The 15634-nt window shown below is 43.5% G+C and overlaps 1 protein-coding gene across 2 annotated transcripts in view; it reads left to right on the top strand.

The window, feature by feature from the left end:
• Positions 1 to 15634, top strand: part of dph6 (diphthamine biosynthesis 6) — a 91177-nt gene that overhangs the window by 30381 nt on the left and 45162 nt on the right. For both annotated transcript variants that reach the window (XM_039009690.1, XM_039009692.1), the window contains 7 exons: positions 6904 to 6965; positions 7224 to 7318; positions 7410 to 7503; positions 9603 to 9744; positions 10014 to 10136; positions 11366 to 11495; positions 11816 to 12002. In XM_039009690.1, the coding sequence (XP_038865618.1) occupies positions 6904 to 6965; positions 7224 to 7318; positions 7410 to 7503; positions 9603 to 9744; positions 10014 to 10136; positions 11366 to 11495; positions 11816 to 12002 (833 nt within the window). The remainder of the gene's footprint in view (positions 1 to 6903; positions 6966 to 7223; positions 7319 to 7409; positions 7504 to 9602; positions 9745 to 10013; positions 10137 to 11365; positions 11496 to 11815; positions 12003 to 15634) is intronic.

The following is a 15634-nucleotide window of genomic DNA, read 5'->3' as shown; positions in this document are numbered from 1 at the left end:
TTTCTAGATGTCTCTCAACACCATTGAAATGGTCACTGTTGGAATGTAGTTCATCATTTACCTGCATTATTAGTCTTCGTATCTATGACTATTTCTCATTTTTTACGTTTGACTGTTTGAAGTGTTATTAGTCTTTTTTTCCCCTGTTCAAACTTGAATCTTTCACTTTTTAAAGAGAGAGATAATTGCAAGAATCCAATTCTGAGCCTGTTCTAATTTTACTGACAAGATCATTGTGTTCTAGCATCTCCGTAAAGTAAACGTGTTATCATTATGTTCTTTCTCCAAGTGAAGTCCCTTTATCTAGCTTTATCTAACACATGCTTTTGACTTGTGTATTCCACTTGGGTTACTTCTTCTCCCTTTGATGTCAATGATCACACTGTCCTTTCTTCCACCCTGTTTGAACGCAATCAACCGAGAGAATGTTAGAGAGGATAGTAATTATGCTAATGCAGGGCTTTTTAAAACAACGTCATCTTCATTTGGTCGCCGAGACAAAGCCTCTTTGTGTCTGGCCCAGGAATGCTGCTCTGCTGTATGCTGCTGCTCTCTGCTATCGCCCCAGCATCGCTAGTCCCTTCAAATTACCGCCCAAAGTCATTCACAGCCAGAGAAAACACCTCACCTTAAAAGCTTAAGTCCCCCAGTGACCAGGCCACCGTACTGCCAAGCTTTCAACCCCTTCTGTTAACACATAGGCTACTCCTCTAAAAGAAAAAAGAAAATTCCACACATTCATTTTGTGAGTGTGTGTTTGTTTGTGTGTATTTTGTGTTTTGGCTACAGGTAGAAGGGGAAGATGTTATCGTGGTCCCTGACTCCTCACCTGTCCCGAGGCAGGGGTAATTAGAAATGAGAGAATTTAATGGGGCCGCGAGCGCCTCGGGCCCTTTTAAGGCACCACTCAAATAATTGCAGCTTTGGTTCGAAGCAGGTCTGAGCAGCGAGGTGTGCTGTTTGGGGGGGTATTGGGTGACAGATGGGTGTACCTGAGGGGATGAGGTAGGGGGCGAGGGGGATTTGCCTTCGCAGACCTCAGGAAGAGATAATAACAGCTCTCTCAGGGTTAAAGGTCAAAGCCACATCTGAAATGACAGAGAATGCTGCGATGTTAGAGATGCTTCTGGTTCATCTGGCACTGTCTGCAAGATAGCTTTTTCTTTGTGGGGGATGAAGGGATAGATACTGGGTGGTAGTTTCAGTCTCATATTCCTTCATTGCCTACTTAGAGAGACAGGTGAGAAATGTATGGTAAACAGCATTTCCTACTGCTTTTGCTTTTTGGGGGGAAGGGAAGAGATTTTGAAGGTGACAAATCCCTATTGTCAAAAGACAGCTGTCCAAAAACTGGATGATCCTGTAAATGAATTCCCAGGAAGCGCTTATTTTCATACTGACGTTACTCTAATCCACAGTTGGAGAGAAAAGAGAGAAAGAACAGACAGAAAAAGATTATTGTCACATTTCTGTCTCCTGATATCCTATGTAGTGAAGGCTATTGCATGTCTTAAGATATTGAGCACAGCAGAATATTATAAAGCCAAATAAAAATGTCTCTAAATGTGTATTAGATGATCATTAAGTTTTACCTGAGTTGGGTCCTCATTGTTTTCACATACAGCACAACTGCTCTCTTCTTAGCAAGTGATAATTGGCAATTCCAAATGCCAGTATTAAATATTAATGTAATTAGTTAACTGATTGATTAGTGTTGGTGTGTGTAGGTGCACATGCAGGTTCAGCATTCTCTGCAGCAGCTAATTGCTCTGCAGCTTTAGCGATAATTGCCATTTTTGAAATCAAGGTTTCTCCGTCGGAAACCTTTTATCACATTGTGAGCTGAGCTCTACCCTTTGCGCTAGGCCTTTCTTTGTGTTCTGAAAAAATAAAACATGGACTGATTTGCATTCACTGAAGACCATACTGTAGCTACTGTTTAAAACCATGGACTAATTTAGTTATTTCAGAAGGCCTAATGGTTGGTTTAGTTTTTAGACAATTGTCTATTTGAAATGCGATGTTGTCTTGTCTACTGTCAGAAACACCAAACCTCTTTGAAGGCGGAGGAATAGATATGTTTTCTTCTGAAAGTCAAGTCAGCTTCCATTGTCCTTTCAATGGCCGGGGCCAAATTAGCCTTGAAAGACAAGCAGTGCCATAATTTGCTGTTGACATTTGATGTACCACTGACAGTAAAGCATTGTGATGAAAACAATTAAAGCAACTTTAACACAGTGACAGTAAACGCTAAACCGTCAGCCTCAGGTTGCACAGCTTAACCTTGACTCAGGTCACAGACCGCCGTTCCACCCCTCCTTTCCTCCATCACGTTGGGATGGAAAGTTGCTAACAACAGAAAGACAAAAGAAAGTGGAGGATTAGTCATTTAGGCTTGACATGCCAAGTAACAAGACTCCTTTTTTTACCTGTCTATTGGCTCATGTGACCTGACCTTGTGGGGCCAGTTCAGTCATATACATCTCTGTCAACAATGTTATTAGTTTAGTGTAAGGTTCAATGATCAACTGTTTTGGCCCAGCTCGCCACAATGAACTGATATAAAATCAAATCAAACTTGATTTGTCACATGCGCTACAACCACATGCGCTACAACCACATGCGCTACAACCACATGCGCTACAACCTCAGAATGAATACAACCTTACCGTGAAATGTTACTTACAAGCCCTTAACCAACAGTGCAGTTCAAGAAGAGTTAAGAAAATATTTACCAAATAAACTAAAGTAAAGAGTAACACAATAACATAACAATAACGAGGCTATATACAGGGGGTACTTGTCCCGAGTCAGTGTGCAGGGGTACAGGTTAGAGGTAATTTGTACATGTAGGTAGGGGTGAAGTGACTATGCATAGATAATAAACAGCTCGTAGCAGCAGTGTACAAAACAAATGGGGGGAGTCAATGTAAATAGTCCATTTTGCTGCTAGAATGGATACATCAAGACCAAGAGTCAATGGCACCTATTGAAGTCAAACTATACAAAAGTAAAGATGGAACTCCATTCTGTATCATTGATACCTCCTCTTTATTGTCAGTTAGTGTCTTTTCCCAAAAGTCAGGGACAACATCTGTGTAAACCTTGCAATAAGGTTTTAATTGCCCAAAATATCTTTTTATTTAAATGTGTTGGATATAACAGATTCCATCTTTGAGGCGGGTGCTGCTCTATTCACCCTGCCTATTATTCCTCTCAGAGACATTGAATTTCAGATAAGAGCTTGGACGCATTTCACATATAACCTCAATCTTATCATCTTTTGTTTGTGGCAGCATCCCTCCCTTTCTTTCTCTTTCTCTCTCCCCCTGTAAGATGAGGTGATACTGAACAGCTATTGTTTTCACTAAGGTCTTTGAGAGCGTTGTTCAAAGGCTTGACGCGGCTCACCTTCTAGCGGGAGATGCTTATTTCATGCATTTAAAAGCTAACATGTTTCACATCCTGAATCCAATTTTCTCTCCCTTTTCTCTCTGAAGGCAGGGATTAAAGCCAAGCTGTCAGTCGGCAGACATGCCAGATCTTAAGACGACTTGTGGATGGCTGCGATATTCGGCTCTGGCATTGGCAGTATCTAGAATCTCTCTCCCAGGTTTTAATGTAGCATTAGGTGCAATGTAGCAGAGTGCCAAGGACACTGAGCAGGAGAACACAGCTAGTTTAAATTAAGAAGGTAACTCATGCTGTAGGTTTACATGATTCATTTGATGAAGGGCGCTTAGGCTTTTGCCAGTGGGTAAAAAGTATACACAAGGTTTTGCTGTTGAAATAATTGGCTGTGGCTATATAGGTCTAAGAGAGACCCACAAGCAGAGGTCAGTAAAAGAGTGAGAACCCCTTTTCTGTTAACACTGCCTTTTTTTCAAACATTTTGTTTCAAAGATCAGTTTATTATGCATCATTTCAAATGTTTTTGTTGTAGTAGTCTAATAAGCAGGTAGTAATGGATATGATGGTGTTCTTTCCATACAATTTTTTTGTGTACAGCATAACCATCAATACACTTACAGAACACACATTTCTATACAGTATTTGCAAAGTTTTACATGTCATGTAAAGTCTTAAACATATTACTGACGTGATTGTTCAAATAGGGCAAAACCTCTCTTTTTCCACACTAATTTCAAGCTTTGGCAGAGTAATTTTGTGAACACTGTACCCCTTAAAACGCGTTTCCTCATTACCCCACTCTCTGCTTTGAAAAGTTCACTGAATTTAATTGCGGTTTTATAGGATAATACGGGATAAAAAGCCTTTTAAGGGCCAGCTATTCCTTTTGTCTCCCAGGAAAGCTTCCCTCTCTTAAAGTGCGGCCAACCTGTCTCTGGCGGCAGACAAATGGCAGCTTCTAGTGGGCTTATTTGGGTTTAATGTGGCATAATGAGGTTATGTAATTGGGTTTAGGTCAGGTTGTAAAACAGGTTGAGAGGAGATGGGGATGTGAAGACCATGTAACTGAGTGCAGTGTTAAGATTGCTGGATGAAGCTAACAGTAACAATGTGGTGGGCTGGGCTCACAGTACGTAGCCACTGAGTAACACTCACAAAACGTGTCCAGTATGGATTCAGTTAGGCCTATCTTATGGTTCAGCAAGTAGAAGATAAACAGATATCTGTTGCCATTATTCATTAATTGGGGGAATTTCATCAAGTTGAAACTACTTTTATGTCATTGGAAGATTGGCAACACAAGTCTGAATAGTTATATACTGTATGGTATATTATCACTTATTCCTGTCACGCACATCTCTAAGCGCTTGCCACCTCCCTCCCTGTAAATATCAAATCATGTATCATATATTATTTAAGGTTAGGCAAAGTTAATGAACACATTAAAAAAAGCGAGATCCCCTCAGCAATTTGAAGCCAATCATTAAAATTTGTTAAAAGGCATGACTAATTAAAAAGGATATTTAAATGGGATTGAATTTTAATGCTTTTTCTCTTATTACCTTTGTGCGGGGTTAAGATGAGAGGGTGACGAGATTAGATATTCTCATACTAATTAAGGCCACAGCTCCCCTGGGTGGAGAACAAGGGCCTGGCTCATTCTCTCCTTCCATCCCTCCTCCTGGTCTTCCCTCGCTCCTTCACATCGCCGGACCATTGGAGGCTTGGGAGGCCTAGTTGAGGCTTAACTTGAAACCCACTTTGGGATGCTGCATGCCCCTCCACAGAGCTACCGTGGAATCTAACCTTGACCTTTTGAGGTTGTCAGGACAGGAAGATAATATAGTTTCTCATGTTATGATTAACTTTTGCCTTCTAATTGCATAAAAACTTGTAAATGAGCAGGATTAAATACATTTGAATAGGATAATGAATGTTCAGAGGTTTTGATAACCAAATATATCGGAACAGAATACTGTGGTGTTTGTTGTGTTGGCACTTATGTCAAAATAGCATATCAGTTTGTTATACTGTAGGTAATTACTTGTTTGTTAATGTGTCAGACTATGTATTTGCTTCATCTTGGCCAGGTCGCAATTGTAAATGAGAACGTGTTCTCAATTTGCCTACCTGGTTAAATAAAGGTTAAATAAAAAAAATAAAAAAATGTGTGAAGAGCCACACTGAGAAGACATTGGATATGGGTGAAACTAAGTGAGCCACCAAAAAGCCTCTCAGTCACATGAAGCTGAACATGGCCTTGCTAATCTTGTCTATGGTAGTCTCCATGGCTATAGAATCAGATAGGCTAGCTAGATTGGATTGGCTGAGGCTCTAGCATGAACAGGAAACCACATTAGGATCATTTATATGACGCCTCCTTGGTCATTGTGTTCACCTGGTTTCACCTTTACTCCCATCTGTTGTCTAGCTGTTTGTCTTTGTTGTGTCTGCTGAGTTACATGCTGTCTCATTGGCTGTTTGAGGTAAAGAGCAAGTAGGGTCACCTGGGGTGATACCATAAGTAGCTTGTTTGTTTACTTTGAGGATCAGAGCTGTTTATTCTCAGGAGATATCGTGTGACCTCATCGGCCTCCTCATCAAAGAGCTAAAGGTTGGAAAGGAGGCTTCATCAGGAACAGGTGTCAGAAAAAGGTTTGACAGGTGGACGCGGGATTTTGTGTCACGCAGAGAGTAAAACCATAGACACTTAGAGTGGAACACAGGCTGTTAGTGCCCTTAATGCACAAGTACTGTAACTTAATTGACATGCTAAGCCATTAGTACAGCCATGGTGGCTATTACTGGCTAATGTTGGAACCTCTAAGAATTGAGTGACTGCCTGGCTTATACATTCAAAGGTGGGGTCTTTTTGTTCTCTAAGCTTTGATCTGAAGTCAAATTAGGACGAAGAAACTGAAGTAAGAGGTAATGGTGTTCTTGGAATGTGGCACTGGTGGGTACTGGCTGGGTAAACAGACATAGCACTCTTCCTCCTTTCCTCCTGTTTCTCTCTGCTGCCCCACACAAAGCTGAGGGCCTGTGAGTCACTTCCATGCACCGTTTAAGGGGAAGGAGAGTGGGAAGGCAAATAAACAGGATATCTCTCCCTTTCTCTCCCTCTCTCCCTTTCTCTCCCTCTCTCAGAGTTTAGGTTATCAAAGGGAACCAGATGAGGGGTGCTTCTCTCTTTTCGCCCCGCTGAGACTGAAAACTGTTACCCTTACCCGGAGAGATCTGTGTACACTACTTGCAAAGTCAAATAAATAGATCCAGTGTGGAGGTTTACGGGTGTGTCTGTGTGACTGCCCGTAAAGCATCAGCGCCTGTCATCTTCAATCACTGTTCTCTGTCCCTGATCAGGCCTCCCTCTCTCCTGTGTGTGTGTGTGTGTGTGTGTGTGTGTGTGTGTGTGTGTGTGTGTGTGTGTGTGTGTGTGTGTGTGTGTGTGTGTGTGTGTGTGTGTGTGTGTGTGTGTGCGCGCGCGCGCAGGGCTGGATCCTGAGAAACACTTGGGGAAACCTCTGGCTGACATGGAGCCCTATCTAACTCAGGTCAGAGCATTACCTCACCAAGCTGGATCTGGCTTTGTTATATACTTATGTCACCCTGAATGAACTCACTAAAGAGTGGCCTGCTTTCAAACTGTTACTGCTTTCTTAGCATCATTGAGTTTAATCTAAAGACTCAATATATGACCAACAGTGATGTTTTGGCTAGTGTTTCAAACATTTAGATTTAGAGTAAAGTGATGGCTTTTAGGCTGGATCTTAAAATGAAATGATTATGAACATATTGTTTTTGTTGGACAGCTTTCTGAGAAGTATGGAGTCCATATCTGTGGAGAAGGGGGCGAGTACGAGACATTTACTCTCGATTGTCCTCTGTTCAAGAAGAGACTTGTTATGTAAGTCCAGCATTGAAAGTTGTATCTTTCTTGAAATGAATGTACAGACAAGAAAGTATATACTAATAATAGTTTTTTCATCTTTCTGCAGTGATGCTATGGAGACAGTGATCCACTCTGCAGATGCCTTTGCTCCGGTTGGCTACCTGCACTTCAGTATGATGCACACAGAGGACAAGGTGAATGTAAGTCTTCCTTCTTGCAGAGTTGGGCTATTTTCATGTCAGCGTTTAGTGGTTTCAGTTGAATATGTAAATGCAATTCAATGTTTTACTTTATAATATTAAGGATATTAACATAAATAAATTTGTCTTGCACACCATTGATACAGAAGTCACTCGGTAAACAGAATAAGTAGAATTGAACAGTCCCTAATATTTGCTTTTTTGATACGTGATAAGGAGGGGAAGCACTGTGGGACAGGGGAGAGATCCGCCTCTAGAGGGTCTCCCTCCCATCTCTCCACCGCTCTCTCCTCTAGCCCCACATGGCCTACTTTGACATCTGCAATATTCACTCCTGCCTGAAACTAGGCCTGGCTTAATAAACATGTCTGCTCAAATTAAGGCATTTAGGATTCAGGTAGCTGGTTAAGCAGACACGGTGGGGGGATAGAGGGATGGAGCGGAGTAAAGAATGGTGGAGGTGAGGAAAGGTGGGGGGATAAAGGCATAGGGATAATGCCCTGGCTCCTAGTGTGAGAGACATTATCTGGATCCCACAGTTTGTGTATTGACTGTATGTACCCATGCAACACATTAGATTGACTCATGTCACTTTTCCCGTTGCAACATGTTCTCATTGGTTTCCTTCTGGCTGCCTCTGGTCTGGTAGGGTAGAAGAGGACTAAGAAGTGTATGTATCCTTAGATTTGGTCAACCTACGTCGACACAGTTAACTATGATGTCAGATAAGGTTGTGTGTAACACAACAGCCCCTCCGTTTAACAGTATTACAGTGGTCTGGTCTGGTCGCCACTAATTATCTTAGCAGATTGGAGGCTACAACCAGTGAGTAAGAGAGAGACGGGAAACTAAATAAAAGCAACAAGCTTAGTAAACAACAGCATATTTGTCAGTTACTCTATGCATTGTATTTGTAGTAAAGAAAACCATTAAAGAATGGTGAGAGAAAGAACCAACTTGGAACCAAGAGGATGAGAGTTCTATCTAGTATTTGATAGAGGAGCTGTGCTAGCTGCATTCATTTGTGTGTATGTTTGTGTGTGATGGGGTACACGGGGGGGTCACAGGGGTCACACGGGTGGGAGCAGCCCCTAGCAGGCCAGTGCTCCAGGGTATGGTTTTTGTGTGTGTTTGTGTGTGTTATTATGGACAGAAATCATACCCTTCAACCCCGGTGACCCTCCAGCTTCCATCCTCCATACCTACAGCTATGTATTTTCTACCCCCACACACACACACATCCCCACAACCCCCCTGGGTCGCTGTTTGGGGGAAGAGCAGGGAGATTCCCTGGGCCTGGGATTCAGGGGAGAGGAGAACCTGCCCTCATGCTGCAGTCCAAAGCTCTTTCCATCAGGGTGACAGATCAGCCCTGACACCAGCACTAGAGGACTAGAGGAGACGGCACTGGGGCGGGCGGTGGGCAACACAGGGGGTGGGGACATCACGGCCCTCCATCATTTGCCCCTCAGTTTTTCCCTTCCTGTGTAGGCAGCAACGGAGAGGGGCTGAAGTATAATTAATTTGATTATCATATGGCCAAATGCAGCTGACAGCAGGAAGGTGGGGGTGAAGGGGGAGGGGGGGATTAGTTGTTAAGAACATTGGAAATATGTATTTAAATGTTTTACGCCCTGGTGGAATTTGGCAGGTAATATGTACGCCGTTGAGAATGCTAATGTTTTTATATTTTTTTAAGAAGAGGGTAAGGAGGCAAAGTTCTAAATAAACAAATGAATATAACACCAGTGTGGTGAAATCCAAAGCATGTCAAAGCAAAGCTAGGAGTCAAGAAGAGTGACAGCCGGCATGATTGAATTTACAGTATCAGAAAATGCAACCGCCTGCCGCCCCTCCCTGCTTGGTGTAATTCATGAATATGTTAGCATGTTGTTTCATATTCATTCACCTTGAAGTTATTTGTGGCTAGGCCCTCGTCAGAAACATAGTGACATACATAGCCTAGCCTGTGTAGTGGCGGCTTATTGAAAAAACAAATTGTGCTCTGTTTGGTTGTTTGCGCTGGTTGTGTGTAGTTATTTGATTTTGGGGCTGTGTCTGTTTGGCTTGATGTGTCCCCTGCTGGTGTTTTACTGCAGGGCGCGGTGGCGAGTGCTTTGCCCCTCGGTAGTTGTCCTTGCCAGAGTGTCATTGAAAAGATGACTGAGGAGGCTGATCAAGCTGAAGACATCCAGGAAGAATTTACATCAAATGGCGACCTTAGTTGTCATCGGGGCCGTGGTGAGGCGTGTGTGTGTGTGCGTGCGTGTGCGTGTTCTGTGTCATGTGGCCAGTGTCATTATGCTAGCTCTTTTGAGTGATCACTTGACAAGAGCTGTCGTTCTAAGAACATACATTTATGACTGTTTAGGAATTACATTTTTTGTTACTGTCCATTTCTGAATGAATTATTACTTAGCTGTCGTATACTGTAGCTGTCGACTTAGCTGTCGTTGATTTTGCTGTTAAAAATACTCTTCATATCTTCTAAAACATGTCTCTCCCTCCAGACGTCCCGTCCTGCTCACCTAAAAGCTCCAGGGGCTACCAGTGGATCTCAGGCATCACCGGGCTTCACAGCCCAGACCCAGGGATCCAGAGTCAGACCAATACAGCATTCACTCTGCTGCAAGGTGCAGTTCAGTACAGCAAAACAGGGGGGGAAGTATACTGACTGCAAACTAGTTTGTAACTCTGATGCTGCAAACTAGTGCATCACAAGTTCAAAAAACCGACTTGTAAAACGTTCCCAAGGCTACTTGAAAATTCTTTAGGTTCTCAGGAACTCTAGTGATAAGTCACAAACTCAGACTAATGCCCTAACCCTAAATAATCTATGTTCGCTTCGATCAAATAAACATTTAGAACTATTGAGGGAAGAGAAGGTTCAGGACTGCTTTTACTAGAGGTGATATCAGGAATATAGAATATATTAAGTGGTTGGTGCTTGGGATATTGGAGTGGTTGCCAGTACTCTGTAACCCCTTTGCGAGGTTTAACCCTCAAACCAGACAATTGAGAAAACGAAGGGGGAAAACTCCTTTGTTCCCAGGACACCTTTCTTTCTCCTTGTTGTGTTAGCAAAATGCACTTGAAGAGGTGCGGCAGGTTGGGCCCGAGCAAAAAGCAGGAGAGAGATCAGCTCTTTATTCACAAATGCTCTTTTTAAGTTTGGGAGGCAAAGCGTTAAAGAGGCCCATGTGTAAGCTGCTTTGTCCATCACAGGGATGGAATTGCAAGCGCACCACACGAGGACAGACACTTTAAATGAACCCAGAGCGGAGCACACCCCACTCCTCTTCAAACAGACACTCACTCTCACACACTTACACAGGCACACTGTGTGGGTTAGCTCTTTTTCGCCCCGCAGAACTTTTTCTAAAAGTGCACACTTTAATAGTGCATCTGAATTGGGGGGGGGGGGGGGGGGGGGTAGAAAGATGAAACGCATATTTAATCGTGGTACGCGGCTGAACAGCCTTCACAGCGCAGAGACAATATTAAAGGAGTTAATATTTAATCGAGAACCTCTTTGTATGAGGGCGAAGTGTGTGAAGTACTCTGAGATGCCAGCGTCGGCAAAGGAAAACAAACTTGATGCCAAATCATATTATATGGGGGAGAAAGGCCTTGCTTCAAGCCCCCTGTCTTGCCTTCCCTGTGCTCTTTAAGGGAGCTGAGCTATGTACAATGCATGGGATGAAAAAAAACATGACTCTCAGAACTATGTCAAGGTAAACATAGCTCAATGTGCATTCCAAAGTATCACCACAATCATTTAGCAACCTAAACAGGTTGTGTTCTCCCTACAATGACAAATATTTGTGTGTATATCTGTAATCGGTGTCTTTGTCCTGTGTAGGTGAGCTGGAGAGGAGAGGCTGGCAGCTGAAGCATATTGTTCTGGTTCACCTGTATGTGAGGAACATGGAGGACTTCATTTCACTCAACAAAGTCTACACCACCCACTTTGGCATAAACCCTCCTGCCAGGTACCATAATGGACCAGTAGGCTGCCTCTATTGTCTAGAGAGGTTTCCCCTCCCTGTCTCCTACCTCGTATTAATGTTATTTACACACACCTTTCCTGCGTTCTTAGATCAGTGCAGATGAAGGACAGGGGATAAGGAGAAGAGCATACAGACTATTTAGCACCCTTAGACTGACCCCTCACCCAAAAAGCAGAGACAATCACATATCCTCACTAAATCCTTCACTGTCAGTAAACAGTTGATGAGTATAAAGATCATATCATCGGGCTCTGTTCCTTCATGTCCTCCCCTCATCTTCATCCCTCCCTCCACCTCTCAAGGGTGTGTGTCCAGGCACCTCTACCTGCCGGTCAGCTCCTCCAGATGGACTGTCTGCTCCACGACTGGCCCCCGGTGCCACAGGAGGCCCAGCAGGAGGCTACCTTTCACCACAGAGAGGCTCTTCATGTCCAGAGCCTGTCCCACTGGGCTCCCGCCAACATCGGGCCCTACAGCCAGGCCCTCAGGGTAAGAGACCTCCACGGGAGGGGAGACGGAGGGGAGGGTGGTGGGATGGATGGCTGGGTTGCTGGGTTGGGTCTTTTAGACTCCAAGGAACTTAGTAGAAACATGGAGAGGGGGTGTGGTGGTTGGGTTGGGGATATATGTGTGTCTCTTTATACTGGGGACTAACAAGCATAAAGAGGTGAGGGGGGAGACTGATGGCTAAGTGGCTAGATGGGGAAAGACAATCTTGTGTTTCTAGGGGCTTTACAAGGAGCAGAGTGGTGCATAGAAAACTCTCAGTGAAAGACAGATCGATAAGAATGGTTGATCATTCCAGGGATCGTTATAACTAGCTACAACTTTGTTGTTTGAGTCTGACGAGGAACTAGAAACAAATACATAGCCTTTGAAATCCGACTAGGAAACAAAGCTGTGATTTCACTGAAGTTTGTAGTCTGAGAGTGTGTATTTGTCTGCACTTTTGTAAAGTTTGGAGAATGTAGCCTTGTGTATGTGGGTGTGTGTATACGTGTGTCTATCTACATCCGCATTCGTGTGTGAAGTTTGTAGGATGGAAGGTTTTTTCTTATTGTTTAAACACACAGACTCAGCTCAACAGGAGAGAACACAGGAAGTGAGTGTATCCGTGGTTGCGTGGGCGGCTGGTGCTGTCTGTTTACCCACTCTGTACTGGGGATTACACTTGTCAAGTTACTGTCAACAAGGAAAGTGTCCATCTCATCCACAACGACCTTGATCTCCCATCCAAACCTCCGATGAGTAAGAACACGTGTGTATGGATGGATGGTTGAGGTAGAACCGTTGAGTGTTGGGGATAACTTACAGAGTAATGATATCATGCTGTGCACACTGTTGTTGATCTCATAGAAGGTTAAGAAGGTTCAGACATTTTAGGGGATCAATAAAGTTATTATTGACATGAATAATTCAAGCCTCAGATTGTTAAATGAGCCTTGGATAAGCATGTAGTGCAGGATGTGTATTCTTTTATCCTACTCTAATACTACGATCAGAGCCTACGCTTGTACCGTAGACCCTTAGGGACATACAAACTAACAGTTATATGTCGTTTCGCCTTTAAACAACAGAAGCATTTGTCTCTCTTAATGTGATTATTCCTGATCATTCAAAATCCAAAGCAATTTCCCCAGAAAACAATGAAATCGGATTTGTTTGCACTGAACTCTGTAGAACGATCCCAAAGACATTAGCTTGTCTCTCAGCCTGCTGACTCTACCTCCATGCTATACTATACTGGTTCAATTAGAACACAAATATATGAACAACATTTTTTATATATTTTTTTAACCTTTATTAAACTAGGCAAGTCAGTTAAGAACAAATTCTTATTTACAATGACGGCCTACCCCGGCCGAACCCGGACGACGCTAGGCCAATTGTGCGCCGCCCTATGGGACTCCCAATCACGGCCGAATGTGATGCAACATCACTGTGTTTTAGGGGGAGAATTTTACATATTGGTACAATTAGGCCCTCGCTATGAGCATGCAGATGTGTTGCTCCACAGCTCACGCCTTAATGAGAATCTGCTGTCGCCATGGTGGCGAATGTTGCCGTGACAATATAGCCTAGCATTGGGGTCGCGGCAACAATATATAGTGCATTCGGAAGTATTCAGACCCCTTGACTTTTTACACATTTTGCTACGTTACAGCCTTATTCTGAAATTGATTAAATAGTTGTGTTCGCCTCATCAATCTACACACAATACCCCATAATGACAAAGCAAAACAGTTTTTTAATTTTTAAATGTATAAAAAATGAAAACTTCAATATCACATTTACATAAGTATTCAGACCCTTTACTCAATAATTTGTTGAAGCACCTTTGTCAGCAATTACAGCCTCAAGTCTTCTTGGGAATGATGCTACAAGCTTGGCACACCTGTATTTGGGGAGTCTCTGCAGATACTTTCAAACTCTGTCAGGTTGGATGGGGACTGTCACTGCATATCTATTTTCAGGTCTCTCCAGAGATGTTCGATCAGATTCAAGTCTGGGTTCTGGCTGGGCCACTCAAGGAAATTGAGACTTGTCCCAAAGCCACTCCTGTGTTGTCTTGGCTATGTGCTCAGGGTTGTTGTCCTGTTGGAAGGTGAACCTTTTCTCCAGTCTGAGGTCCTGAGTGCTCTGGAGCAGTTTTTCATTAAGGATCTCTCTGTACTTTGCTTCGTTCATCTTTCCCTCGATCCCGACTAGTCTCCCAGTCCCTCCCGCTGAAAAACATCCCCACAGCATGATGCTGCCACCAACATGCCCCACCGTAGGGATGGTGCCAGGTTTCTTCCAGATGTGACGCTTAGCATTCAGGCCAATGAGTTAAATCTTGGTTTCATCAGATCAGAGAATCTTGTTTCTCGTGGTGTGAGAGTCTTTAGGTGCCTTTTGGCAAACTCCAAGCGGGCTGCCATGTGCCTTTTACTGAGGAGTGGCTTCCGTCTGGCCACTTCCATAAAGGCCAGATTGGTGGAGTACTGCAGAGATGGTTGTCCTTCTGGAAGGTTCTCCCATCTCCACATAGGAACTCTGGAGCTCTGTCAGCATGACCATCGGATTATTGGTCACCTCCCATACCATGGCCCTTCTCCCTCGATTGCTCAGTTTGGCCGGGTGGCCAGCTATAGGAAGAGTCTTGGTGGTTCCGACTTCTTCCATTTAAGAATGATGGAGGCCACTGTGTTCTTGGGGACCTGCAATGCTGCAGAAATGTTTTGGTACCCTTTCCAAGATCTGTGCCTCAACACAATCCTGTCTCGGAGCTCTACGGACAATTCCTTCAATCTCATGGCTTGGTTTTTGCTCTGACATGCACTGTCAACTGTGGGACCTTATATAGACAAGTGTGTGCCTTTCCAAATCATGTCCAATCAATTGAATTTACCACAGGTAGACTCCAATTAAGTTGTAGAAACATCTCAAGGATGATCAACTGAAACAGGATGCACCTGAGCTCAATTTCTAGTCTCATAGCAAAGGGTCTGAACTCTTATGTGTCACGTTCCTGACCTATTTCTGTTAGTTTGTTGTATGTGTTAGTTGGTCAGGACGTGAGTTTGGGTGGGCATTCTATGTTTTCTGTTTCTATGTTGGTTTAAGGGTTGCCTGGTATGGCTCTTAATTAGAGGCAGGTGTTTGGCGTTCCTCTAATTGAGAGTCATATTTAGGTAGGTTGTTTCACAGTGTTCGTTGTGGGTGGTTGTCTCCTGTGTCAGTGTTTGTCGCACCATACGGGACTGTTCGGTTTGTTTTGTACATCGTCATTTTGTGTAGTCTATTTTCCCTGTTCGTGCGTTCTTCGTGTTTAATGTAAGTTCGTCGTCCAGGTCTGTCTACTCCGTTTGTTGTTTTGTTAGTTATAGTGAAGTTCGTGTTTTTTCGTCTTGTCTTTAAATAAATTATGTGTTCACAACCCGCTGCGCCTTGGTTCCATCACTACTCCTCCTCTTCGGTTGAAGAGGAGGAGGACTACCGTTACAGAACCACCCACCAATCCAGAATCAAGCAGCGGTGTAATCAGAGGAAGGGACAGCGCAAGAAGGAGGAATGGACTTGGGAGGATGTATTAGACGGTAAAGGTTGCTACACATGGGAGGAGATCCTGGCTGGAAGGG

This window comes from Salvelinus namaycush, chromosome 15 (assembly GCF_016432855.1).
Source record: "Salvelinus namaycush isolate Seneca chromosome 15, SaNama_1.0, whole genome shotgun sequence".
In the NCBI taxonomy this organism is placed as follows: domain Eukaryota; kingdom Metazoa; phylum Chordata; class Actinopteri; order Salmoniformes; family Salmonidae; genus Salvelinus; species Salvelinus namaycush.
Note: the sequence above shows the minus strand (reverse complement) of the source record. Positions and strands in the feature narration are given on the sequence as shown.